The 27,505-nt window shown below is 37.6% G+C and overlaps 1 protein-coding gene across 1 annotated transcript in view; it reads right to left on the bottom strand.

Annotated features, from left to right (window-relative positions):
- The window catches only part of cntn6 (contactin 6), a 138,882-nt gene that overhangs the window by 25,853 nt on the left and 85,524 nt on the right, over nucleotides 1-27,505 (bottom strand). Inside the window, exons 4-12 of the mRNA XM_042495970.2 lie at nucleotides 26,402-26,525; nucleotides 25,912-26,087; nucleotides 22,334-22,429; nucleotides 17,497-17,700; nucleotides 16,847-16,949; nucleotides 16,490-16,674; nucleotides 10,524-10,666; nucleotides 9,614-9,743; nucleotides 9,134-9,284 (exon numbers count right to left, since the gene is read on the bottom strand). Coding sequence (XP_042351904.2) covers nucleotides 9,134-9,284; nucleotides 9,614-9,743; nucleotides 10,524-10,666; nucleotides 16,490-16,674; nucleotides 16,847-16,949; nucleotides 17,497-17,700; nucleotides 22,334-22,429; nucleotides 25,912-26,087; nucleotides 26,402-26,525 — 1,312 coding nt within the window. The remainder of the gene's footprint in view (nucleotides 1-9,133; nucleotides 9,285-9,613; nucleotides 9,744-10,523; nucleotides 10,667-16,489; nucleotides 16,675-16,846; nucleotides 16,950-17,496; nucleotides 17,701-22,333; nucleotides 22,430-25,911; nucleotides 26,088-26,401; nucleotides 26,526-27,505) is intronic.

Raw genomic sequence — 27,505 nt, 5'->3', positions numbered from 1 at the left:
AATGGGATCTTTACCTGCAGCCTTATCGCTCTACAACATGTGGAGATAGTATCAACATGCTATGAGCCGTTTCTGAATAGTAATAACAAGGAGAAAAATGGAAGTATCTCACTTGAAAAAAAAAAAAAAGTCAGTCAGGCCAGTTTCGTGGGAGAAATAAAGTGGGAGTGAGATGAGAGTGCTTGGAAAAGACGTGACTAAAACAACGATTACACAAAGGAATTTTGACCCCCTTGTTGTCTGGCTGTAACAGCTTGTGACTTACTTTCATGAACTACATTTCCCTTTGTTGTACGATCCTCTGATGAAAACATGGCCAGTAAAATTGGATTTTCTAAAACTGTGAAAATATTTATACCCAAGGACATAGATTGAAGTAAAACTACAAATACCATCAGTGCATCAGTCAAGCCACAGTTACAGTTTACATCCATGTCTGCGGAAACATGGATGCTTCACACACATCTTTCCCCCTCTGACAGCACAGATGATATATACAGTCACCACAGTTTGATGGTGGACACCCAAGATTAGTGTCACCACTTCAGTATCCAATCAAATGTCTGCTTTTTCTGTTCCTGAGAGATGATGTTGAGTAACAGCCAGAAAAGTGCTTCAGCAGAGTGTTATAATATCACAATTGACTTGGACATAAAATGTCAGAAAATCAAAATATGCTTTTCGACATATGTGCTAAATTTGAGCATATACATTTTTATTAGTGATAGCCAAAAACATGTTTTATGAGGTCACAGTGACCTTGACCTTTGACCACAAGATTTGAATCAGTTCATTCTTGAGTCCAAATGGATGTTTTTGCCAAAGTTGAGGAAACTCCCTTAAAACAATCTTCAGATATTAAATTTACAAGAATGAGAGGGATGCAAGTTCACAGTGACCTTGACTTTTGAACACCAAATTCTCATCAGGTCATTGTGAAGTCCACTCAAACATTTGTGCCAAATTTGAAAAAAAAAACAAAAAAACCCAACACTCAAGGTGTTCTTGAGATACTGTGTTCACAGAATGAGACAGACAAGATCACAGTGACCTTGACCTTTGACCTATGACCACCAAACTAACTAAACCAACCTACGACCAGTTCGTGCCTGCGTCTAAGTGGACATTTGTGCTAAATATGAAGAAATTCCCTCGAGGCGTTCTTGAGATATTGTTTTCACAACAATGGGCCGTATGAATGGACGGATAGATGGACAACCCGAAAACATAATGCTATTACCGAGGTAGAGGCATAAAACTTATACACAACAATATTTAAAGATATATCTATAAAAAAAAGTTAACTTGTTAACTTTTCTATTGTTATAACTACAATTGGTGCCTATTTTGAAAATAACTTTTTGTCATATTTTCTGAAAGTGTTGCTATATCCATAAAGGTGCATGAGACAGATCAGTCAGTGAAAAAAATAAACATGTTCCTCTGTCTCCTCACAGTGTTTCTATTGGCATCAGAGCTGAGATGTCTCTACAGCAGCTGTCAATCATGTCAATCACTGCTCATGAACTGCAAACAATAATAAATATTCTTTTACAGCTAAACAGTACACTAAAATACATTTCTGAAACATTTGAGGTGAGAAATATGCAAGGAATCTTGATTCATATTTGATACACGATGCCTAGTTTGACAGTTTAACCACAGTTCACAAGCAGTGGTTGGCGTGATTGACAGCTGCCTTAGAGACTCCTCGGCTTTGATCGGTTGTTTTCATTTGAATGCAGTAATGACATTATAAGCAACACAGGGAGGCAGTTCACAGATCATCTGTCTATTACTGTCTGGATATAGTGAAAAGTTGAGCAAACATGATAAAAAGTTATTTCTGTAAGTATTTTTTTTATATATTTAAGTTAAGTTTTATATTTAAGTTTATATATTTAAGCTGACACAAATTACATTTGCTTTGTCTACAGGTTTCATGAAAGTTTATTAGATCAGTTAAGAACCAAACTGTTGTGGAACATTATTCAGTATAAAACAATTTGTAAAATAGTAACTGTATGAATGTATGATTCATCCATGGTCATGGTTTAGGTAATTTCAGAATCCTTCACTGTCTGCATGCAAGCATATGAGGAAGCTCCAGATTGTCTGAAGGTTAAGATGGTGCAAGATTAAGACCTTGTAGATGTTCAAACTCAAATGTTAGACAAAACTGTGTGACATGTGAAATGCACTTCTGTCTTACGTTTTTGATTTTGTTTTTGTCCTACACATGCTACACCAAGAGCTGATTTATGTTGTCATTAAACCTGTAAATTCATGTATGATAAACTGTGGCTCATCGAGTTTATTCATTATTCATCAAAATAAATATTGTCCAGGGGTACAAGTTTTTTTTCCATATAACTTTGATATTGTCTGCTGGATCTTAAGGTCATCTAAATTACATATCTTGTATTACAGTTGCACAATGAATATAAAATGAGCCAAATAAATAACGCTGGATCAATGAGACACTTACCCAAATTAAGTCAGTTATGTTATGTAGACTTAAGGAATATATATTTAAAGGCTACATATTTCACATTAGCCCTTTCAACATATATTTTATTTGTGGTAATACATTTTTTTCTTTAAGTTAAATTAATTAAAATACATTTTCAGCGAATTTCTTTTTCACTGATTAATTTTACCTAATTCTAGTTTGTTAAAAGATTCCACACAAATATATTTGGTACATCCAACCTATATCTGTAATTTTCATCATTTCAAACATAGCACTGATTCAGTTCACATTTTTTCATATTTGTTCCAAAAAAACCCCACAATAACATTACAGGCACTACAGCTTCAATGCACTGACCCCTCTTTAAATACCTTTGTTTCGTATACTCTTTGAGAGAAATAGTGCTGTCCTTTCATGTCTTCTCTTTGACTGATGTTAAATTTTAGCACTTTTTTAAAATGAGAATATGAATTGTACATTAAAATATCACTGGAAAAAACGTAGTGGCAGGACCTTTCTTTTCTGCCCTGAGTAGTGCACTTACTACTTTTCTTACAGCCCAGACAGACTTTACCAATAAGTAGGGCATCCTGTATGTAGCCTGAGAGCTAAAACTGAGGGCAAAAAAAACCCTCTTTACTGCTAATTAAGCTCATTGCACGGTTATAATTACGGGCCACTCAGATGAGTGTATTCTCTAATCTGGCCTATGTTAGCAGGACAATAAGACACTGCTCAAAGAGACTCACAAAAGAAAATCAATCTGAAACAATTAAATTGAGGGTAAAAACAGGATTTTAAAGTCTATACGTATATACACACACACACACAGAATATATTTATTTTTAAATACTTCACATTTAAGCCTGGAACAGTTATTTTGGTGCCTTGGCTCCACACAGACAAGTTGGAAAGCATGTAAACATATGCATAAATGAGGCCGATAATGTGCTCCTGTTGTGACCTTTGGATCGAGTAAATCAAACAGAAATGCTGTGAGCAGCCAGCACAAAAATCAAACAATTTCACATTGGCTCCACATTGGAATAAATATGTATTCACTCGGGCCGAGCTGAGATCCAGGGAGCATGTCTGACACAGGGTGCTTTGCGCTGATTTATTGACAAAAATATCAAACGCTGAGTGATGGAGGCGCACTGAGAACATGACCTGAGGGGCAATGAGCTGCAAAACAAATAGAAACGTAAAGAACTATCTGCTTTGTGGACAAACTCCGTTATGCTGTGAATTTCTATTCTTGTCTTAATGCGTTGCCTGGCAAATGCATGGGTGATTTTTTTTCTCCATTTTCTCATGACCAAAGCAAGAAAAAATGTGAAAACTAATCAATCCCTCTGGTCACATGTTGAGGCAGGTCCACTGAGTTTACAAAGTATGTAAAATGTTAAATATGTACATTTATCAGCCTTATCATTGTTGTGACTCATGATTTCTCTCTTTTCTGCAATCTTTTTAGGATCTACAGTTCTCTACTTGATGGAAAAGGCAAATTTGACCCTCAACACCACAATATTTGTGTTGTAATCTGAAATAAGACATTTAATTAAAACCACAAGCTGGTTACATCTAGATTGTGATTATAATAAAAGAGAGATCTGAGAAAATACGAGTATAGCTGACTCATGATTAACTCAGTAAAATCCCTTTTGAAGGCATATAACATCAGAAATGATCTTTTTAGATTTTTGCCTGTTCTGATCATCCACTGAAATAAGCGAGCATCAAATAATACAAGCATATAATAACCAGAACAAATATTTTTGTATACTTTGCTCAGGACTTTGGTCAATAAATTTAAGTGAGCCTCTATGATTTATCTTCCAGTATTCACACAAGGGAGTCACCTTAATGAATTCCTACCATACTAAAGGTACCATACTAAAGGTACAGACTCATCAAATGTATTTGCGCTGAGGAAATAAATTCAGTGGAATGAACTGTACCCTGGATACACCTTTTTAAGCACAAAATTTTCCATCTGAATCTTTTTCTAATGAAACCAATTTTAGAAAGTCAGTAAAAACTTCCCTCTAGATTCCAACACTCAACTCAATTCTAAGATAAATCACAAGTCGGGAGTTTGATTGTCAAAAGACTAGTACTGTCGAGTCACTATGTTCAGCAACATATTGCTTTTTTGAAGTTCGTATAGAATGTACTTTTAGATTTACTGGTTAAGCCCAAGAGGTCTAAAAAGAAAACTTGGATGGGTGGATAAAGTGGAAAGACCAATTTGAGTTATCAAATGAGATGCTGAATTTCTGTTCTTTCATTGTAGTGCTTTTTTTTTTAAAGATATTTTTTGGCTTTTGCCTTTATTCTGACAGGACAGATTAAGTGTGAAAGGCGGGAGAGAGAGGGCCGATGAAATGCAGCAAAGGGCCGAGGCTGGAGTCAAACCCCGTGGCTGCTGAGGTAAGGACTAAGCCTCTGTACATGGGGCACCAGCTCTACCAACTGAACTACAGGGTGCCCTATAGTGCATTTTTTAAAACAGTTATAAATAATACAGTGTCGCACAATAGTGTTTGGCTCAATGATGCAATGATTCTATTTTAAATCAGAGTGTTAGATTAAAATAGCATTTTATCTACTGCTGGGACAGTATAACATACGGATGATAGTATACATTTTTTTAAGTACATCTATACGATGCAGCAGCTATTGGGAAGGGGAAATATTTCAAATTCAAACAATTGCTGAATTTTAGGTGGTAAAAAAACAACAAAAACCAAACTGTGAACTGTTTAATGAAAATTACTCTGGTAATGCTGCAGTTAAAAGAAATATACTCCACAGCTAAAAGAGCATATTTTCCAACTAATGCACTTGAAAATGTCTGCAGGTGGAAAGACCAGATGGTGTGTGACATGGATGCCATAGACACCCTGTCATGCAAGTATGATACGCAAGGGGCTTTCAAGTATCTCCAATGTAAACCTACTCATGGCGATACTTGATGGTGAGAACAACAGATATAGTATAAAGAGCGAGAAAGCCTGTAAAAGGCTGGATGGAGGGGAGTTTTGTGTCCAGTATAAAACTAAAACTCAGTGTTGTTAAGCTAAAAGCTACAAAATGATGTCAGCCACCTGACATATTTACATCATGTCACAATACGCAACAAACGTAGTTATTTAAATCCAAAACCTGATATTTTTTTCTAGAGGAAATTGAATGTTTGAATCCACATATGCAGTTTGTGTCATGAATGCCATTAAAGGTTTTTGTTACGTTTGAAACAATGGTTCCTTGATTTCAAACAGAGACAAAAGCTGCTTGTCTTTTTAACCGATAAAATGGATGGTTGAAAGACTGAAATTATAAACTGCTTTTGTGTCTATCTGAAATCAGGGACCCATTCTTGCAAAAGTTACAAAACAATTAATTAAGCTAATGTCAGCGTCATGATTTGGTTAAAAACATTGTCTCTCAGTCACTTTCTACTTTTTCTAGCTGACTGCTTTTACAGACCAGTACCGTCAAAAGTAGTCCTAAGTATGGACATGACGGCCACTGACATGATATCATGCTGAAAGACTGAGGACAGAGCTGCACGTTCCATGCAAACAGTCTCACTAGCTGAGTAGCCACTGATAAGACAAGGTAATAAAGAAACAGTATTGCTCTTGTAATGCAGTGTAAAGTGCTAATATACAGTAATGTTTGATAAGCAAAAATAACATCATAACAGCATAACCCTGTTTGGCTGCTTAGCATAATCTTTGTTCACATTTTCAAAAATGTACCTTTTTAGAGTGTTTTTCTGTTTGATACACACCTTTACTAAAAGAGAGCCATTTCCCTTCCTAGGAGGCTGTGAGAGAACCTCGGCTCTTTGACTAAATGTTCACAGCTGTCAGAAGCAAGCCACTTGAGGATGGGCAGATGACTTTGCACATACACATTTCACATGGTGTCAGTGATTCTGCTTTGAGCTCCCATTTACAGTCTTGTCATAAGTGTCTATTAATACACAAGTTAATGGCAGATGTGCAACATTCTATCATATTGCATTTATTTGGATGCTGTTTTGCTGTCATGCCAGAATGCCTAATAACATTGAAGAGGCATTACTAAACAAAAATGTTTCTACTCAGTGAACTCAAGAAATAAAACTAGAATTAACGCCCTGCAGTTGTATGCTTCTGCACACCAGTCAAGTTGCACTTAGAGTTTATACCTATATCAGTGAAAACATGGATACTTCACATAAATTTAGAAGATCTAAACAATTAGCACAGGTGGACAACCAAGGTTAATTTCACCAATTCATCCTACCAAATGTCTCACTTTCTGTTTTTGATATATGACAATGAGTAAAGGCCAGAAAAGTGTTTTTTTCAGAACATTATGATGTCAAAGTGAAGTTAAATTTGTTAAACGTATTAGATCTAAAATGTCGTCACTTATTCTTATATTATTACACTTATATTATTATCACTCTATTAGACATTTGCGTCATTTTTTTGTTATAATAATAATAAATGAATCCCTTAGTTATGGCCAAAAACATATTTTTTGGGTCACAGAGACCTTGATCTCTGAACTTTTACCACCAAATTCAAATCAGTTCAATCTTGAGTCCAAGTGGACATCTGTGTCAAATTTGAGGAAACTACTTCAAGGCCCTCTTGAAATATTGAGTTAATGAAAATGGGACGGACGTTGAGATAGAGTGACCTTAACCTTTGACCACAAAATTATAATCAGTTTATTTTTATGTGGATGTCTGTGCCAAATTTAAAGGAATTCCCTTTAGGTGTTTGTTATGGTTATAATTATATTTCAAGCTCATGAGAATGAGATGGATGCAAGTTCACAATGACCTTCACTTCTGATCTTGGATCACCCAAATCTGATCCGTTCATCCTTGAATTCAAATGAACATTTGTGCCAAAGTCGAAGAAATTCCCTCAAGGTGTTCATGAGATAATGCGTTGACAAGAATAAGACAGATGCAAGGTTACACTGACCTTGACCTTTCACCTATGACCACTAAAATCTAATCAGTTGATCCCTCAGTCCAAGTGAATATTTACGCAAAATGAAAAGAAATTCCTTCAGGGCTCCCAGAAGCTCACCTGGTAGAGTGGGTTTCCCATGTACAAAGGCAATGATGTCCTTGTCACAACCTTTGCTTCATGTCATCCCTTCTCTCTCCCCTTTCACAGTTAAACTGTCCTACCAATTAAAGGCAAAATGCCCAAAATAATCTTAAAAAAAAGAAAAAAGAAACAAAGGAAAAATTCCCTCAAGTTCTTGAGTTCTGTTCTCGAGTTATCGCTGTCACAAGAATGGGCCAGACATCCAGACATATGGACAGACACACAACCCAAAAATATAATACCTCTGGCCTTGGCTATCACAGAGTCAGAAAAAAAACTTTCTCTGAAACGACGTTTTGGAGAATAAATACCTACTTTGAAACAGCTACTTGGTCGAAAAGGTACAGCTGTTAGACAAGTCGGACAGACTGAAATCAGACTATTTTATTCTCTTGTCCTCTTTATTTTTAAGTCTCCCTGTGTGGAAAGTTTTTGTAAGGCACTAAAGTTGAACAGACCAAGGAAGCAAGGCTCTCTGAGAAAATTGAGCAATTAAGTTAATTATACAGCTTGAGAATGACAATGCTTCTGATGGCGTTTAACATAAAGTACATGCTTTCAGTTGTGCGTGTGAGAGCCACTGAACAGTGGTTTAAAAGGAAAAAACACCAGGGTAGTGTCTTTCCTTTCCCCATGAGATTACCAAAATGATCCAAAATTATGTCATTAGGCTAAAATAATGATATCAACAGCACAACCTGTAGAGTTTCTATTTGGAGCATCTCTAAGAGGGTCAGATCTGTCTTCAGTCCCACAGCGCTGCGAGTGGAGTCACGCTGGAAAGTGATTTCCACTGATTGTTGACGACTGCTGAACTGTTCTCTGGCTATGGTTTGAGTCTCTTTACCTTTCTGACCTTGCTAGCACTTACCCAGCCCCTGTTTTTCTGAACCAACATCAACATTTACCTCCCCTACTCTTTCATTGAGCATTTAATGAAAGCAGCTCTCATACTGTGCTTGAACTCGGCTGTTATTGTATGTATTAGTCTCCGCTAAGGCCGAGTGCATCAACAAAGACTTTGGATCATGACACGGTGTGGCCTGTCATGTAGCCCGAGGTGGAGTTTCACTCGTGATGTAGTGAGATCGTTTTTCTCTGTGGTTTTCACACAGAGAGCATCCCTACAGGATCTCTGTTCTACATCCAGCCTTGAAGAGCTGTGAAACTGTGGGACACTTTGAAGTTTCAAACAGCTAAATCAGATTGCACTCTTTATCTTGTGCCTTAAAAAAATGATAGAGTCTGGGTCATGGCCTCAGTCTTACATCCAGTAAAAAAAAAAAAAAAAAAGGCTTCAGACAAAACTACTATATGTCAACAGAAAATCTATTTCTACGTGAAGAATAAGGTGTCTATCCCCAACAAAAAAAAAAAAAAATCACTTTCTTGGCTGTTCTTGCACTGCTGACTTCCAAAGTCCCCTTGAGCAGAGGCATAAATAACAATGAGTCCCAGAAATGAAAATGACCACATGAGCAAACCCTTTAACAGATGCCATCAGTAGCATGAGCAGCGGTGCATACCCTACCTCTTGCTGTCCTTCAGGGGTTCACCCCCTTTCCACCAGGAGATTGCAGCCCTTGGGGAGGCATGGGGGCGACACTCCAGGACCACCTCGCCCCCCCTCTGGATCACTGTGGACTTCTTCACGGGCCGCCGGGTGAAGTCCGGTGGGGAGGCTGAGGAACAGACCCGTGTTAAGGCCATTTGTCTCGCTTTGTGGAGGGTCAGCAGCCGTGCATCAGCAAAAATGTCAAGTGCATCACCGGCAATTACTGAAATTATATTTTACCACCAGACTGGCTTATTGTATGAAAGAATTATGGAAATGAAAGAGGAAGGCTATGGCTCAGTGAGGAGCTACTTCAGCCTCTGATTATTTATTTATTGTCTTCTCTGGATAGAAAACCCTTTCCTTTCACTGACAACAAAATGTACACACAATATGTCTCTACCTTGCCTCCGGTTTAAGTCATTGTAAATAATACAGGCAAAATAAACTGCTTACCTACAACCTTGAGCTCAGCGCTGGCATAAACAGCTCCATGTTCATTCTCTGCCACACACTGATACATCCCAGAGTCCAAAAGACTAATCCTGGATATGGTCAGTCGACCAGATTCCACATGGATCCTCCCCTGCAAACCAAACCAGCTGATCAACGCCTGACATTATTCACTCATTTAATTACAGGTTTTAACCCTCAAAAAACCTGGTTCAACATCAGTTTTATTGTGCTGCGTTTAGACGTCTTTCACAAGCTATTTAACCCTTCGAAACTTTTGATTTCTTTAAAAAACAGGAATCAAAAGGTAATGACCAACTGGGCATGAAATGTCCCACAAATTGCAAGGAATTAGTAAATGTGATGCAGAAAATATTTTAAAAAATAAATAGGGAACAATGTCTAGTAAACTATTTTTATAATCTTTATAAATACATATTGAAATTAAGTAACAAAATAATACATATACATACATACATACATACATATATTTTTGATTTCCTGAACTTTTTTTTCAGCTCATTTTCTTTATTTTTTTATTTCTTTTTGCTTATTTATTAGGTAATTTTCTTGTAGCATTCAATTCTAATTTCTTGCTGTTTTCTGTGCCATGTGTTTTTATGTTCCTCATTGCTCATTGCCTTCTCTCAGTGGTTTTGAAATAAATCTAATCAATTTGCTCAGGTTTCAAAGGGTTAAAGGAATAATGCAGCTGCAAAATGACCATTTGTTTGCTTTGGATTACCCTTTCCCTGTAAAGTTTTCAGTTCAGTGTTTGCTGCTACTGATTCATAACTAAATTACTTTGAGACCTTTGCAGTATTGTTTGAGAGAATAGTGCTTTTTTGTGCGTAAAATCACAGTGAGGTTCTAACTTTTCTGATAAATACCAAAACTGAAAATGGTGTCTTACCTCTGCTGTTAACGTTTGACCGTTCTTTAGCCATTTGTATGTAGGCCTGGGTTTACCAATGGCTTTACATTCCCACTGCAGATTAGCATCTATCGCCATGTGAGCATCTTTCAGCGTCTGGACCCAGTGCAGATGTTCAACATCTGTAAAAAAAAAAATAGCACCAATTATGAATATTTATTCACAAAAATGTCAAAGTCATATTGCAGATATGATTAGTTTTACAAATATCTGTTTAATATAACAGCATATTAGGGTAACAGTAGGTAAAATAAACAGAAAAATATAGCCTGGGGAGGGGAGTTATATTCCAAGAAACAACTCTGAAACAACTGAATTAAGAAGATTAAAATCAGAAATTTACAAGAAAATAAACCCAGATATTTTCTGATATAAGCAAGCAAAGGACTTTCACCTGAGAGATGGGGGTTTATGTCCCATGTGAGTCAACATTTAATATCTTTAACATGGTGGATTTAGAATTTTCAGTTTTTAGGATGTAAAAAACTGCTGAATACAGCAACCTGACTTTCTGGCAGTACATTTTGCTATTTTTTCTTCTTTCTTAAATTTACTGATAAAATCTCATTCAGATTTTTTATTTGTACTTCCCACTTTAATCTTCATATTTACAATTTTGCTTGGAATATTGCCTTCCCCTTCCCCAGCTCCATATTTATCTATTTATTTTACCTATAATGGACCTCATACTCCAATGTTGATTCAAGCTTAAGTTGGTTGCCCATAAAAAATAACTGTCATATTTGCTGAAACGTTTACTATATTATGTGAGAAGCACAAGAAAGAAAATAGTCTGTGAAAAAAAAACAAGTCCTTTCTCCTCTTCCTGCTGCCTCTAAGGGCTTTCAAAAACAACTAAGCAGAGCCAAGGAGTCACTAAGGCAGCTGTCAATCACGTCATTCATTGTTTGTGTGTAGTAAAACTGTCATATTAGGCAGCGCTGATCAATTATAAATCAAGTTTCTGTTACTGCATTGACACATGCTTAATGTGAAGATAATCCTGATCTTATCTTGACTGCTGGTGATTTCAGGTCAGATTGACATACATGAAAGGCCATGGCAAATTTCCACTGCTTGTTTCATTCAATTTGTGCTTGCAATCTGCGTGTAATTAGCTCCTTATTCAGTGGGGCAACAGCTCATCATGTAGTCCGTGCCTGGGACTGACCTGCAGGCACACTGAACAGTAGGTGCCGTTCATGGATTGCACAAAGTTTTGAGCGAAAATGAAAATGTTTTGGCTGCAAATACTAAAATGAAAGAGCAAGACTCCAAATTCAATGTATTCAATGAATTTAGGTTGTAGTTCAACTCAACTACTGTATGTACTACTATTAAATGACAATATATCCTGAACTTGAGAGTTAGGCATAAGGGAAAGGAGATTTGCTGATATCTGATATCTCATTGCAACACTTATAGGAGTGACGCCAAGTTAACACTGTAAATATCTTAACAATTTAGAAAAGTATTTCACACTTAAGTGATCATCAAGTTCTAATTTAACAAGTACAAAACCATAAATGCCATCCTTGTTTCATAATTTTAAATATTCTTAGACATCATTTATTGTCTATTTCTTTCCTGTTTTTCTTTCTAAGCATCGACTTTAGTCATGCTGCATTTATTAATTGATTGTCTTTGGACAGCTAAATTAAAAGCTAAATTGTGATATCATGAAAAACCTGAATACACAATCAGCCATGGCGAACTTTTTGAGCTGGAAGTGACCATATTGGTGTGTTTATTATTATGGTCCTGTAATAATGCTAAGATTTTGCTGGCAAATAAATAGGCTCAAAAACATTAAAACAAGATACAATTACCAGAAAGACTAAAAATCTAGAGTTTTTTTAGTATATAGGTAATAAGAATTTTTTAGGCAATCATAATGCTACAATCAACTTTCATGAGCTGAAAACTAACTGAATTAGTGACAGCGAGGCCTATATTCTGTAAACTGGGGCTTATGCGCTGGTTATGTTACCTAACCAATGTTGCTGTTGTCGTAGCAACTTGTCAATGGAAAGAGTGGCCATCGTAGATTAAGACATGAAATTCTCTTCATCTTGTGTTAACTACAGATCTTATTTCAAGCTTCTAGCCATATAGCCACCTAGCTATAATGCTACTTTTTTCCCGTGTTTAGGCTAATTATTGGAGCACTCTATTACTTAAAGTGGCCACATCCATACTTATGCATACCTTGAAGCCTAAATAACACTGAAACATGTAGGTAATACAAATTCACCCTCTATACAGTTGCCATGAACAGGAAAACAAGCTATGAAGACCAAACCCACTTTTTTATACCAGGCTTTAAAGTTAAAAGTTTATTTGTTCTGTAACGTTGGGCATTTTAACATGGGGGTGTTTGGGGACTGACTTGCTCTTGGAGCCAGCCTCAAGTGGCCATTAGCAAAACTGCAGTTTTTGGCATTTTTGTGATGAACTCATTTTTCAGTTGCCACTTTATCTCAACACACTGTTTTTGCAAAATCAATCAATATCAATTGTGCAGTACCTCTTATCTGTTGGCAAAGTTTTCAGTCAAGTTAGAATAGGCTTAGCAACACTGCTCAGTTTACATATTTATTTTTTTTGTATATCTGGAAATACCTGAGAGAATTACCTCCAAAAAACAGCTAAGGAGACTGCTAATGAGGCAAAAACAGATATAAGGAGATTCTGACTCATACAGGGATTTATAGTTTATGGGAAGAACTTGTTGGGGACGTGCATTGTTCTATAATGTACTTGTAGACTAGTTTTGGACATTTGATTGCAGTGTTTATGGTATGGTAATAGTGATTACTTTACAGCTTAGTACTGTGTTGTCTTTTGTTTCTGTCTTTTATGTAAAAGCATGTATTTATAAAGTATATACACATGTATGTCATATTAATATACCCATGCAGTATTACTTTTACTCCTTTTGATTAACATAATCACATCAAATTGTTGTTCTTTTTTTCTATGGAGCCCAGGAAGGGTAGCTGTTGCCCTGGTAACAGCTGAGGGGATCGAAATAAATACAAAAAAAAATAAAAATAAAAATCAATCTTGGTATAATTATGGACTCTGAGCAAACTTTGAAAGCCACATCAAATCAATAATCAAGTCTGCATACTATCATAGTGAGATTGGTAGGATTCACGTACATGCAGGCTAAAGCTTTTAACTTTCTCCTCTTGGATCTCCTGAAACAAACTCGACTTCAGCTCATTCACTCCTAACAAAGACAAACCAAACTGAACACATCACACAAATTCTCAGATGTCTGCACAGGCTTCCAGTGAGTCATAAAATAGTCTGAATCACTGTTGCTTGTCTATAAATCTCTCAATCGTTTAGGACCTTGATACATCTCTGACTGTCTTTTACCAAATGAGGCCTCTCTGCCTCTCTGGTCTTTGAGCAGAATCCAAATTAAACATGGAGAAGCAACATTTACTTACTCTGCACCACAGAACTGGAACTAACTTCCTCAAGATTTCTGATTGGGCCCAACTTTTAATACTACCCTTAAATTCAGCCTCTTTTATGTTCTCCCCCGCCTTTGACTGAACCTTCGGCCCTAATTATTTTCCACCTTGCACTTAAATTTGTTGCTGTTTTTTTACATTTTTAATTTCTTTGAAAGGGTTTCTATCTTTTGAATTGGTGTGTTAATGGTTTAAATGACTTATCTCCTTTTGAATAGATAATGTAAATCACTTTGAATTGCATTTGTGTATGAAATGTGCTAGACAAATAAACCTGCCTTGGTGTGCCGTACTACAGCTTTGTGTCTACAATCACTTATGCCTTCATAGTTGGCAATGCTGACCTGGAAGGAACTGGAAGGCTTAGAATCAAATCAGCAAGTGAAAAAGTTCTGCATAAAATTAAAAATGTACAGACGAGTATCCATCTTTTCCATTTGTACATCAAAACAGACAGCAGACAGGAATAGTGGACACTCTCTTATCTCTCTATAGGAGACAGTTGTGAACACTCACTGATGTAGACAGTGACTAATTTCAAAGCCTGCAGTTTGACAGCCAGTTTCTTTTGATTCTTTGGAGGTGGTAGACCTATCTTGACATATGAGTAATCTCATTTTCTACCTCAAGCCACAGCTTTAAAGAAATGTCCAGTATAGGGAGATCTTTAATGTCACTATCACAGAAAAAGTGCAGACAGTGGGCCTTGTGCGGGAAGCAATATATGAATAAAATGTTCTCTGTGTTTGAATCCACAATTTGTTCTTATTCTGTTAGTAATGGGATTCGTCAATGTTTTCTTATTTTTGCTCTTTTCTCAGGTAAGAGAATTAATTTGAGGGACAAAAGAAATGCATTAATATCATACAATGAATTTCAGATTTTTATATGTTTTTGAGTAATTACAATGATTGAATTTTAAATGTGTGGGCTAAAGAAATACCATTGGTCCACTGACCCTAATTGCCAACACATGGTTGTATACCTCTGCGCAAATTGCACTTAATAGTTTACATCCATGTCTGTAAAAACATGGATGCTTCTCATGCAGAAGATTTCTACAATCAGCACAGTTTCAAGGTGGACACCCAAGATTAGTGTCACCAATTTAGTATCTAACCAAATGTCTGAGTTATGATGTTGAGTAATGGCCAGGAATGTGTTTTTCCAGAAAATTATGATGTCAGAGTCGACCATTGACCTCTTTGATATAAAATTTCAGAACATCATCATTATATCCAATTAGACATTTGTGTGAAATTTGAGCAAATTAATTATGGAGTTACGGCCAAAAACATGTTTTATGAGGTCACCGTGACCTTGAACTTTGACCACCAGATTCTAATCAGTTCATCTTTGAGTCCAAGTGGATGTTTGTGTCAAATTTGAAGAAATTCCATCAAGATGTTCCCTTCCACAAGAATGAGACAAATGCAAAGTCACCGTGAACACCAAAATCTAATTGGTTCATTGCTGAGTCCACTCGAATGTTTTTACCAAATTTGAAGAACTATGAATAGACTGATCAAATATGAATATACTTGAGTACTTAATCTCATGCCACTTTCTACTTCTGTTCCACCTCACTTCAAAGGGAAACTATGTTCAGTTTACTCAACTACAATTATTTGAAAACGTTAGCTACTAGTTACTTTACAATTTTTTGCACACAAACCATATGAAATTATACAAGTGCAGCTGAGATGATAAGTTGATTGATTGTAAAATTCAGGGGCAATTATTTAGATAATCATAAATAATTTTTTGTGAGGCACTCTATGTCTAACTGCTATTCTATGTTTACGTGGATTTTGGGACCCTTTTTGAGTCATATTAAAGGCCAGGCTATCTACAAGTGCATTTATGCATGTTACAAAAGATTACATCTTGCAGGGATAATGTTTATAGTCATTCTCACATCTTCAACCCAGCACAATAATGAAAAATAAAGTGAAACTGTAACAGCGCAGTAGTATAATCACAAAAAAGCACTTCACAGTCTCATATTGTGACGCAGTTAATTTCATTTCCACTGGGTGTCACCGTGTGTCTGTGACAGCCAATCACATCTATCAAAATAATGTATCATATCTAGCAACAGCGTCAACCGCACCTCCTCACTGAGTTGCTTCGAGACCTTTCCTAAATCACTCCTAAGCTAGGACTCCTTTGTGAATACACCCCCTGGAGTTGAAATTTAAGAGAAAATATGAGAAAAAAGTAAAAGCACGCTGCTGCATGAGGCCTAATGAGCACAAATTACCTCCACATTATTCTGGCATTCTGAGGCTATTTCACACTGAGAAAATAACTCAACCATTTTAGATAATAGTAAAGCACTTAAGATAATTTTCCAACAAATATAATATATCTGGATATTAACTAGTACTGATTAAGATGCAAAACATTAGCAGTCATCTCCATGAAACAGGAAGCAAAAGTATACGAGGCTCTTACTGTGGAATACAAGTTGCCCTCTGGCAACATTTCGTCCTCTGCTGTTTTCAGCTACACACTCGTATACGCCGGCATCCTCCGGGCGAAAATATGGAATTTCCAGAACCCCACTGGAGTGGTTGATTTTTATCTTGCCAGGGAGTGGGTTTCCATCAGCTCTTCTCCATGAGATGGAAGGCACAGGGCTGCAGAGGTCACATACAAAAGGTCACGCTGGCCACATGCTCCTGCTCACTCTGTCCAGAAGGACTGCGGCCGGGATTGTTTGTTGTAACAGAGTGTGTCTGGCCGCTTCATAAATTTGACAATGCAATGTGATGGGCAGAGCTGCACTGTGCTAATGTTTCTGACACTTACTTTCCTAAGGCAAAGCACTCCAGCTTCACTGATGATCCTTTAGAGACTTGAAGGGTTTCGGGAAACTGAACCTCAATCTTTGGCTCGTATTCACCCATCACTGCTGCATTGGGGATAAAAGCAAATCACATCAGTCAAAACACAAAACATGGACATGCAGTTTTCCTGTAATTCGTATTGGATGTAAGAGCCGTGGTGCGGATGACACTGGCAGAGATCGAGTGCGTGTTGACGGCGTATACAACAGCATTTGGCTTAGCGGATGGATGAGTTTGGATTACATATCTGCCTCAGCTCCAATCTGAAGTGGTACACATAAATGGTCCTGATGGGGTTTAGTATGTGTGGCAAGCTCCTTGCTGTGTGTGTGCCTGCATGCATATTTGCCAGCTACATTTCTGGTTATGTAAATGTGTGCCTTCATGCAGATAGAGAGGTTTTCTCGAATACATAACCCTGTATAGTTCAGAAGCTTTGGGATGGTGCAAAGAATAAAAGAAAAACAATCCTCGCTCATAAGCAAAAGCAAAAACAGTGTCATGCTCAAGACAAGCGATTTATCTCCCAGGCTCGCCCTCCCTCCGACAGCACGTGTCAGTTCATTGCGCAAGATAACCAGGAGGCAGCGGAGGCGAACTGAGGATGCTTACCGTCCCTCCGCACCACCACAGGGGTTGGAGAGCTGAACACGGTGGTGTTGGTCATCATGTTTCTCACCGCACACGTGTAGTTCCCCACATCCGAGGCTTCAACTTTGGCTATGTACAAGTTGCCTGTCCTCTGAGAGATGAAACGACGGGCGTCTTGTTGCAGGAAACTCCGCTGTCCGTTGAAAACCCAAGAATATTTGATCTCTGAAAACAAAAGAGAATATGTAACTCCAAGTACTGCCTTGTGGTTGTGTGCCTCGACAAATCTGTCATGTTGCACTCACAGTTTACATCCATGTCTGTGCAAACATGGATGCTTCACACACATCTTCCCCCCATCAGTACACAAGATCTATACAATCAGCACAGTTTCAAGGTGGACACCCAAATTTAATGTCACCAATTCACTATCTGACCAAATGTTTCCACTTCTGTTTCTGAGTTATGGCACTGAGTAAAGGCCAGCAGCTGACCTTTGACCATTTGGAGATAAAATGTCATCACTTTAATATTTATCCTTTTAGGCAGTGTTTGAAATGTTGTCATAATTAGCATATTTATGGCCAAACACATGTTTTGTCAGGTCACAGTGACCTTGGCCTTTGAACTTCAACCAGTCCAAGTGGACGTTTGTGGCAAATTTGAGAAAATTCCCTCATGGCCTTCTTGAGATTTTGTGTTCACAAAATGAGATGGACAAAGTCACAGAGATCTTGACCTTTGACCTTCAACCACCAAATTCTACTCAGTTCAACCTTGACTCAAAGTGGATGTTTGTGCCAAATATGAAGAGATTCCCTCAAGACGTTTTTGAGATATTGCATTCATGAGAATGGGACGGATGGATGGACGAACAACCTGAAAACATAATACCTCTGGCTTCGGCTATCACTGCTGCAGAGGCATAACAAAAAACAAAAACACCATCCAGTCATATTCCCAAAATAACTGCAAGACCTGCAGTACATATTCAGTATGGGAAGATATATTGCTATAAATAAATTATGAGATAATCTATTTCTCTGCCAAAAACATAAGATGACCTCAAAGGATGAGGCTGGTGATATTTTATATTTTTCTTTATGCCAACAAATCCCATGAAAAAAAACAAAATCAACATGAATTGATTGCACAATATTGTCCATGTAGTTAAAGCCTGCCTATTTAAAGGCCTCACTAGATGGCAGTTAGATAGCTTCTTTAGTTAGTGCTTCATTAAAATGTTACACCGCCAACTACTGGCCTGGCATGCATACTACAGCGTTTTCAATTGTTTTTGTGGATCCGTGTATACCAGGATTGTTTACACAATTATATCATATGAACACAGTTTTACTAAAAGAGTAAAAGGAAAGACCTTTTCACCTCAGTAGGCTTGCTGTCGTCTAAACATGGCCTTAATCTCAGTTTGCGAGGCATACATTTGAATGTCAGATTTTAGGGAAATGCACAGACATTGACCCGCTCTAGTAACAAACAGAAACAAGCACATTCTTGATAATAGGGTACTTTAAACAGAATATGTGAGCAGGGTTATTATTACAAAATATAAAGGATTAAATTGTTCAGGCTTGATTTGATCCCTCAAAAGTAGGTGTGGCTTTGTGAAATTGGCTGGATATGTCGCTTTAAAGAGGAACATTTGAGCCAACTGACAACCAAACCCACACTTCAGCCCCATGACATCATTTTGCCAACTACTACAAACCACAAAATATAAGTACATCGTGTGCAGGGTTAGCCTGTTTATGCATTTACTCCTAAGGATAGGATGAGTCATCAAAATGATTTTATGTATAACAGAATACATAAATCAGCAGCACTGTTGCACTGGGTGGCTTGGCATCTTTTATTACACTTGACATTGGAGCTGTTTTTTGGGCACTGCAGTAAATGTGAGTCAATCACACATAAACCATTCTGCTTCCACAGACACTCACATGACCACAAATGTGTATCAGTCCATATCTATTGAATACAACAAATGTACCACTTTCTTTTGAGATTTATTATAGTGCCCAGTGGTTTATAAAAAAATATTTCATTTTCAAAAAATTGAATTTTGTAGTTTCCAAAGCTTTTTGTCTTCAGAAGGACTGAATTGGCTTGGGACTGAGTGCCACAGACTGAGTCGGGAAGTCAGTAAGTATTGAGAGATGTACTAAGGTTGAGTTCAGACAGACTGTGTGAAATAATGCAGCCCCCTCATTCTTTTGAATTAGCCTGCTGTGTTGCTCTGCAGGGGTGTTGACACTGAGGGCTCCAGCAAAAGGATGCAGGGTCGTCCTGTTAAGAAGCATAACCTCGCTCAACATCCTCCCGCAGTCAGATGTATGTGCTATCATACATTCACAGCAACGTTCTCTAAAATTCCTCTCAAATTTTCTGTTTAGAGAAAATATAAGAGAAGTCAACTCCAGATGCACCAAGCCTTCTTAACCATCTAAATTTGCGCTTACCCTTGAAGGTAATTGTAAGTCACCTATTAGCACAGGTAACACACCCTTAACACTACTATATAAAGACAGGTGTTGTGATGTGTGCAAACACTCTGGCACATGGCCAAGACTGAAGAGATGACACCAAAAAAGGGTGTTACAAGAAGAAGTGCAGTAGTGAAAATGACACAAGTTTATTGTTGATTGAAATAAAAATAAATGTGAAAGACAGGGAAACTCAATCAAATTAAAAGGAAGAGCAGCAGGTCCTCATACATACAGAATAAATGACGAGCTGGAACCATGGGATGTTTTTTTTTAGCATGAAAAATGATTTACAGAATTATAAAAAATAGTTGCCAGCAAATTTTCTATTTAATCAACCGATTGCTTCAGCTGCACTTGTATATTTTCATATTGTTTGTGTGCAATTTGTAAAGCATTTGTCTAATATCAGTAGTTCAGTATAAAGTGTAACATTTACCTCTGAAATTTAGTGGAGTAGAGGTTGAAAGTGTAAATGTGCTTACTTACATTCCAACTCTGGTCAGCAACTAAAATTAAAATAACTGGGATCAATGCACAAAGTATAGTTGTATTTCTTCTACCCTGACATTTATAATCCATTTACTTCTAAAAGATAATGTTAATTTGATTAAATCATTAAATTTTTCCTTGCGCTGGGCAACAATTTGTGGTCTGTGAAAACAAGATATTTTTCCCTTATCTTGGTACAGGTGCTCGCTACCTTTTTTTATTTTTTTCTTACCTAAGAGAAGAGTCAAAACAAGAAAACCCATAAGTCAATGGGCATGAACAAAATAAGAACAAATCGTGGATACCAACAAAAACATGAGAAAATATGTGTGTATATTGTTTCTTGCATGAGGCCCATTGAATCGCAGTAAAAATCAGTGAAATTTGATGTTAGCAGATCACACGTGAGCTTTTTAGTTCCTATATGCTTCCTTTATAGTAGTCTATATTATAGATTTGATGGCATGCATCTATTTCAGTCCTTCTCTAACGCTTGTCACAAACAACAATGAGGAGGATTAAAGTCAAAATAAAGAATGAAAAGGAATGATAGGAATGTCAATGTGGCAGTGTAAAACACAGACACAGCAGGGGGGAGACGGTCGGGGCAAAGATGTCTGCAGGGACCGCATTGTGAACTTGGCTGTTAGTGCAGCCCTCCTGTATCAGACACATGACATTCTGCAGTCAGCCCTTTTGACTGGGCAGACGGTTAAAAAGTCCCACTCGCTTCCTTGAGGGAAAACAGTGAATTAAAATCATTACAGGGGAAAGTCAGGGCAGAAACTGACAGACCTTTCATGATTAGGGACTATCAGAGAGTGGGTCTGTTTAAGAGCTGCAGTCTCACAGCAACAGAGGACTTGCAGGCACATAATCTCATGTCCTCTGACAGAGTTTAACTCTCAGCACGTTTCCTTTTAGACCACTTACCTATTGATTGCTCAAAGAAGCTTCAGATGGTTTCTCTTTTACAGAGGTGCATCAGCGTGCTCCTCGAGTGGTGCATCAACAAGCATTTCAGAAGCTCTGACATTATTTAAACCTTGTGGCAACGGGGAAAAAAAACACCATTTTTCAATTTTAAAGCACCTCCAGCTAGCATTATCGTGTCGTGCAAATCCCATCAAATGTGTGACTATGCTGTGTTTAAGAGGAAAAAAATAAAGAGATGGAGGCTTTTAAAGGGGGAGGGAGGGAAGGCTGGAGGGCAAATTGCTAAAGTGTGGAATCCCACGTGGCCGTAGGATTCAGCTGGCAGCGGCGAGCTCAGAAAAGGCTGGGACGCTGGCGTGAAATTGTGCTGGTGGGCACCGAATGGCTGCAGGAGTGCGGACCACTTTGAGGGTCTGCTAATCAGCAGCACACAGACACGCGAGCCGACTCGCAGCTGTGCCATGGGATAAATGCTCCCCCGGCCGCAGCAGCCACCAGCAGACTTTATTACCCAAAAGATAACCTGCCCACACCGAGAAAAAAAAAAAACCTGAAGGAAGTGGAGCACTAGAGACTTTATAGATGACAGCATGGTCACAGATCATATGGGCGAGAAAAGTGAGCTCAAGGTTAAGAAGTGTGACGCTATGAACTATGTGAAGACACGGGCCCGGGCAGGTAAAGCAGTGGCTGATCATAAAAAGTTCCCGCATCTGACAGATAAGGAGAAGGGGGTGGAAAACAGTGTCACAGAGTTCGAAAAGAAAGAAAAGAGAAGGTGGGGAAGGTATAAAAACAAAAAGAGACACAGCAGTGTTACAGGGAGATAATAAGGCGCACAGTGAGGAACAATAAAGACTGCTGAGGCAAGCAGGAGTGTGAGACTACAGCAGACAATGCAGAAGAGTTAGGACACAGTGCTGTACCTCCGTAATGGGGTGGCGGGCCGCAGAGCAGAACCACAGCTTGACCCTCTCTCACTGACACCGTGTTCCTCGTCTTCCTGCTGAAGTTCTGCAGAACTGTCGAACGAGAAATAAAAAAAAACAACAACTTTTCAGTGTTTGACGACTGAAATAACTTTACACAAAGGTGACATCCAGTGAAGGGCATTTCATTCTGCAGAATATTTCCTTGTCTGTCCACATTGCTTACGAGTCAAACCCGACAGTCCCCTGGCAATATCGCAGGAGATCTGGTGGAGGGTGCACCAACGTGCCCCTCACCAATCAAGCTTGAGAGATTACTTTCACCTTTAATTAAATGCTGCTGTGCGGTGGGAGAGAATAAACAGCGGGAAGACATATCAATTCCAAAGTCTAAAAAATACCAGCCGAGTCCCAGGAGGGATCAAGCAAATATCAGCAGTGGTCAATCAGTACTTGACTGATAAAAAAAAATCTGTGCTACAGGCTAGTACAAAGAGATAACACAGTTGTTTCCGACATGGCAATTGACATTCAATCCTAAATGGCGCACTTGGAAATACAATGGGAATAGAAATAACACGTTTGACATGTGTTAATCACGCCCAATCACATGTCCTTTGTAAATTGTCCTTTATTAAGTCTATGAAACCTGGAACAACATCATATTTTTTGCACTGCTTTCACGTAAATTTACACCTTTCAACCCCAACAAACAGGTGCCATTTCTCTCAAAAATCTGGAGAAAAAAAAGGCAATCAGTAACTTGGTAAGAAATGTTCCACATGTTGGAAGACACTAGTAAATTTAGAAAATTATTTTTGATAAGGCTGAGAAAAAATATTAAGGGAAAAATAAAAAAGCCAGGGAAAAACTACATTCATAAATACCAAAATTATGTATTTAAAATTATGTTACAGAATGATTAGAATTTTAATCACCCTTTCCAGGCCATTTCCAAATTTATTTTATTTTGATTTTTTTATTTTTGTATTAATTTATTTCCACATTAAAAATAATTTTCAGGTCATTCTCTTGTACTTTTTCTTTTTTTTTTTTTTTAACTTATTTCTTGATAATTTGTAGGTATTTTCTTCTTTTGTTGCTCAATGCCTTCTTCCCATGTTTTTGAAAGAGGTCCAGCCACTTTGCTAAAGTTTCAAAGGGTTAAAGACGGTGCACAAATACACTGCAAACAGCTAGTGAGGACTCCTTTTGGTTGAGGTAATTATTGTGGACAAATCACCAAGAGACCAAACTGGCACAGTCAAGGAAATAACCTCAGTGCACCCCAGAGAAGTACCATTTTTCTGGCGTGACACTGAGAAAATGAAGCCTGCTAAAATCTGCAGATTTAAAAAAATAAATAAATCTTACGACTGCAAACAAAACTATAAAAATATAACCAAAATAGGAGCAAAATTACATTAATGTTTAGCATCTAAACATGCTAATACTACTATATTTGCAGATGAAAAGAATACTTCACCCACAAAACGACCATTTGTTTATCCATTACTCACCCTGTTTTACATTCAATTTGTGAAGAAAACTGTTTTTCCCACATGCCTACATGGTGAACGAAGAATCCAAAAGCTGGAAGAATTCTCAATGAATTCATGTAAAAGACGACCACATTTAACAGCAGCAAAAAAATAACAAATATCTGTTTGCAAACTCTCACACAACTTGTGCAGTATAATCCAAGTCTCATGTATCTGGTCATATGCTCAGTGCTTCTAAAACACATCGATTTTTGCTAAAAAGTTACACTATAAAACACTTCAGCGTAAACAGTCTGGACAAGCAGCGTGCCTGGACAAGCATGTGTTTGTTTGAACTCACCTCATTAGAAGAGTTCAAACACACACGCTTGCCCATGCGTGTAACTAGTATGTGGAAGTGTGTTAAATATTTAAGATTTTGAAGGCATGAAAATGCATGTGTGGGTAGTACTGACTACAAGTGGAGAAGTGAGACTTTAATTATGCTGCACTCGATTTGTGAGCATTCGTTAACATTGCTTTGATAGTTTTGATGTTGTCTAACACGGCCCCCGTTTACGTCAACTCATGAAGAATTTTCTGGGGTTTTTTTATTCTAAGTTCACTGTGGAGGCATATGGGGAAAAACTGTTTTTCTTGACAAATTCAACATTACAAAGGGTGAGTAATTAATATCAAATAAATAAATGGTTACTTTGTCACTACCATTAGCATGTTAATGTCCCATGTTAGCTCAAAATACTGCATACATGCTTATCCAAATATTTCACTCTGGATCAAAGCGGTGGACCAACAGACAAATGACTAGTATTACAAAAGTAGTTTCTGTTCATTATCTCAGTTAGAGTTGCATTTATTAGTCAATTAATTCATTAGCTGGTAAAGGTTTGAAAATAATAAAAAAAATCTGAAAATATTTGGACAATCGATTAATCATTCATGGTTCACTGGTTCTCAACTTTTTTCATGTCAAGGACCCCTCAGTTGATAAACGTTAGTTCAGGGACTCCTGTTTGATAAGATTACACGTCTGTGACTTTCAGTCGAAAAGCTTTTGGCTGTTAGATAGAATTTAGACCAGAACTCTTTAGTTTTCAACTAAAGTTGATGGAATAACCATGGAGAAAGTGAGACCTATCACAGTAATAGTCACTGTTATGGCTCTTATTACTCATACTTGGCTAACTTATAAACTTCCAACTTCGCAGTGTTCGTGTGCTTTAAAGTCGCACAGTGCAAACAACATGGAAGCTAAAAAGAAGACGGGTTTCCATTTAACCCTAAGACCGTTTAAACAAGAGGCTGATTGCTGTTTCCAGTTTATTTATGTTTTCATATGTCATTTTATTTAAAAAAAAAAAAAAAAGAAAAAAATTATGATTCCATTTTCATATATTTTTATATGTAATCTAGGTAACTCTTCTTGGACAACAGTTAACATTAACACCATATTCGACTTAACATGATATAAAAAGCAAAATATTTTATACCTGAATTAATGAAAAAGTTTCTTACTATTGACCAAATACTGACTTTTGCCCGCCATGTTTATGCATTTATGACGTCAAATCAGCAACTCATGTTAATAATGTTGTTATAAATGTTAGTATACTCGCCTGGCATGCTTTATAGCTAAAAGTTTGCTTGCTTGCTACAGCTAATAGATGCATATACTAAAATGTGCAACTACTAAAAGTAAATAATTACTACTGGGAACAAAATAACAATATATATCATTTGTTACTGTAAAATGTTGACACAGTTTCAATGCTTTCTGCTGTTTCTGCTTCCCTGAAGCATAAATGGTAAAAGAAAAAAAAGTTATTGAGGTCCACTGGTTTTTGTCTTCCATTTTATTACACTTAATACTGTTGTTTTTTTGGATTGGTAGTCTGATGGTCAGTCACATAATTAATTAACCAGCTGATAATGAAAATAATCATTAGTTGCAGCCCTACTACGAAAAATTTGTAATCAATTTAGTCATGCATAATATCACAACCAATCAGAGGGAAAAACGATTTCATGTCAGTTGCACCATGCATAGAACATACAAAAATGCACGAGACTCACATGCGAATTGGACTTTGGCCTCCCTGCTGACAACAGTCCCGAACGCATTGGTGGTGATGCACTGATACACTCCCCCATGATTGATGACATGAGGATTACTGATCAACAGGTTCCCCTCCACGAGGCTGTAGCTTGGATCGCTCTCTGTGTTTATTTCACTGCCATCTATTTTCCACCTGTAGATAAATTACAACATAAAGATCATCATCAAACACTTCTCGCTCCAGTTTTTCAAGACTGCCTATAACTGTAAGATCCTTTTCATCTTCCATGGAGTGTTTGGGAAAAACTACAGAAAACATCCCACAAGGACACACATGGTTAAAAATGTAATTACCCTCCCACTTCTGAAGCATGAATACACTGAAATGCAAATGCAGCCGATACAGTAGCGCAGCCTGGTATCGTAAACAGCTCAGTGAGCATATTTGCTGATGCAACACACTGTAGTCTTGCCTTATAGACAGTTAAAGGGCAGCAAAACACTTACCTATAATGTGGAGGTGGGTTTCCCTTTGCTTTGCAATTAATAAACACCTGCTTATCATCAGTACTCAGGGGGAATATACTGTCACTGGGCTCCTGGGTGAAGACAGGTCCGTGCCGAGTGTTCTCTGCATGGAAAAAAAAACAAAAACACATTAGCTGTACAATGGTGCTGAGCAAGTGACACTGAATTAATGCAGAATAAATCACTCGGTGCTCAGAAAACTGTATATAAAGCCTACACCCATATAATTAGCTGCCAACATGGCTCTTTGAGTGGATTCTGCATTTAATAAACCCTCTTGTGCACATGTCACAAGGCAGATAATGCAGCGCGATGAGAGAGCAATTAACTTAAAATAAGCCCGAGCTGGCATATTCTAAGCGGCGCTTGACACATGAGTCATGAAGTTGTCTTTTATTTTTCTGTCCACATTCACTGTCAGGATTGCTTACATGCACAGCTGTCATTTTATTAGTGTAAATACCAGCAAAATGACTTCACCTGTAACATGGAGCTAACAGGTTTTTTCTTTATTTGCAAGTTACCAATGAAAGGGAATAAAAGCAGTTACAGGAAATGGAAGAGAAAAAATATATTGTTGCACTGATCAGGGCTCAACCATAGGATTACTCGATTGCCCCAGGGCAAGTAAAATGCCACCATCAACATCAGGCAAGTAAATCTAGCAACTCAGGTGTGGAGCAATACAGTAAGTGAGTTTTTTTTTTTTTTTTTACCATTTGCCAGATTGGGCAAGGACTATAAAAGAAATAAACAGCTTTTTTTTTCTGGGAGGTAGCTAAAGAGAGAGCCATCTCGCTTCCTGTTGATGAGAGTTGACTGAGAGTTGCACATACACCAATTCGGCACTTGCAAGAAAGTGGCAGCAAGTAAAGACAAATTTTATGAGCACATGCATTTCAATTATCCTGGAAACAGGAGCTGAGCTGAGTGGCATTAGAGGATGTAGGCAAAAGTAAAACTATGTGTTGTGCAGTTTACCATAAGTTTGAGAGCAAGGCAGATACGTTTTTTTTTTTTCTTTTTTAACTTTATTTTGTGATTCACCACACCAGATAATAGCTTAGAGCTAATTTGCATCTG

Source organism: Plectropomus leopardus, chromosome 2 (genome assembly GCF_026936395.1).
Source record: "Plectropomus leopardus strain MGB_pleo_1.0 chromosome 2, ASM2693639v1, whole genome shotgun sequence".
Taxonomy (NCBI): Eukaryota; Metazoa; Chordata; class Actinopteri; order Perciformes; family Serranidae; genus Plectropomus; species Plectropomus leopardus.
This window is presented reverse-complemented; position numbering and strand designations above follow the sequence as displayed.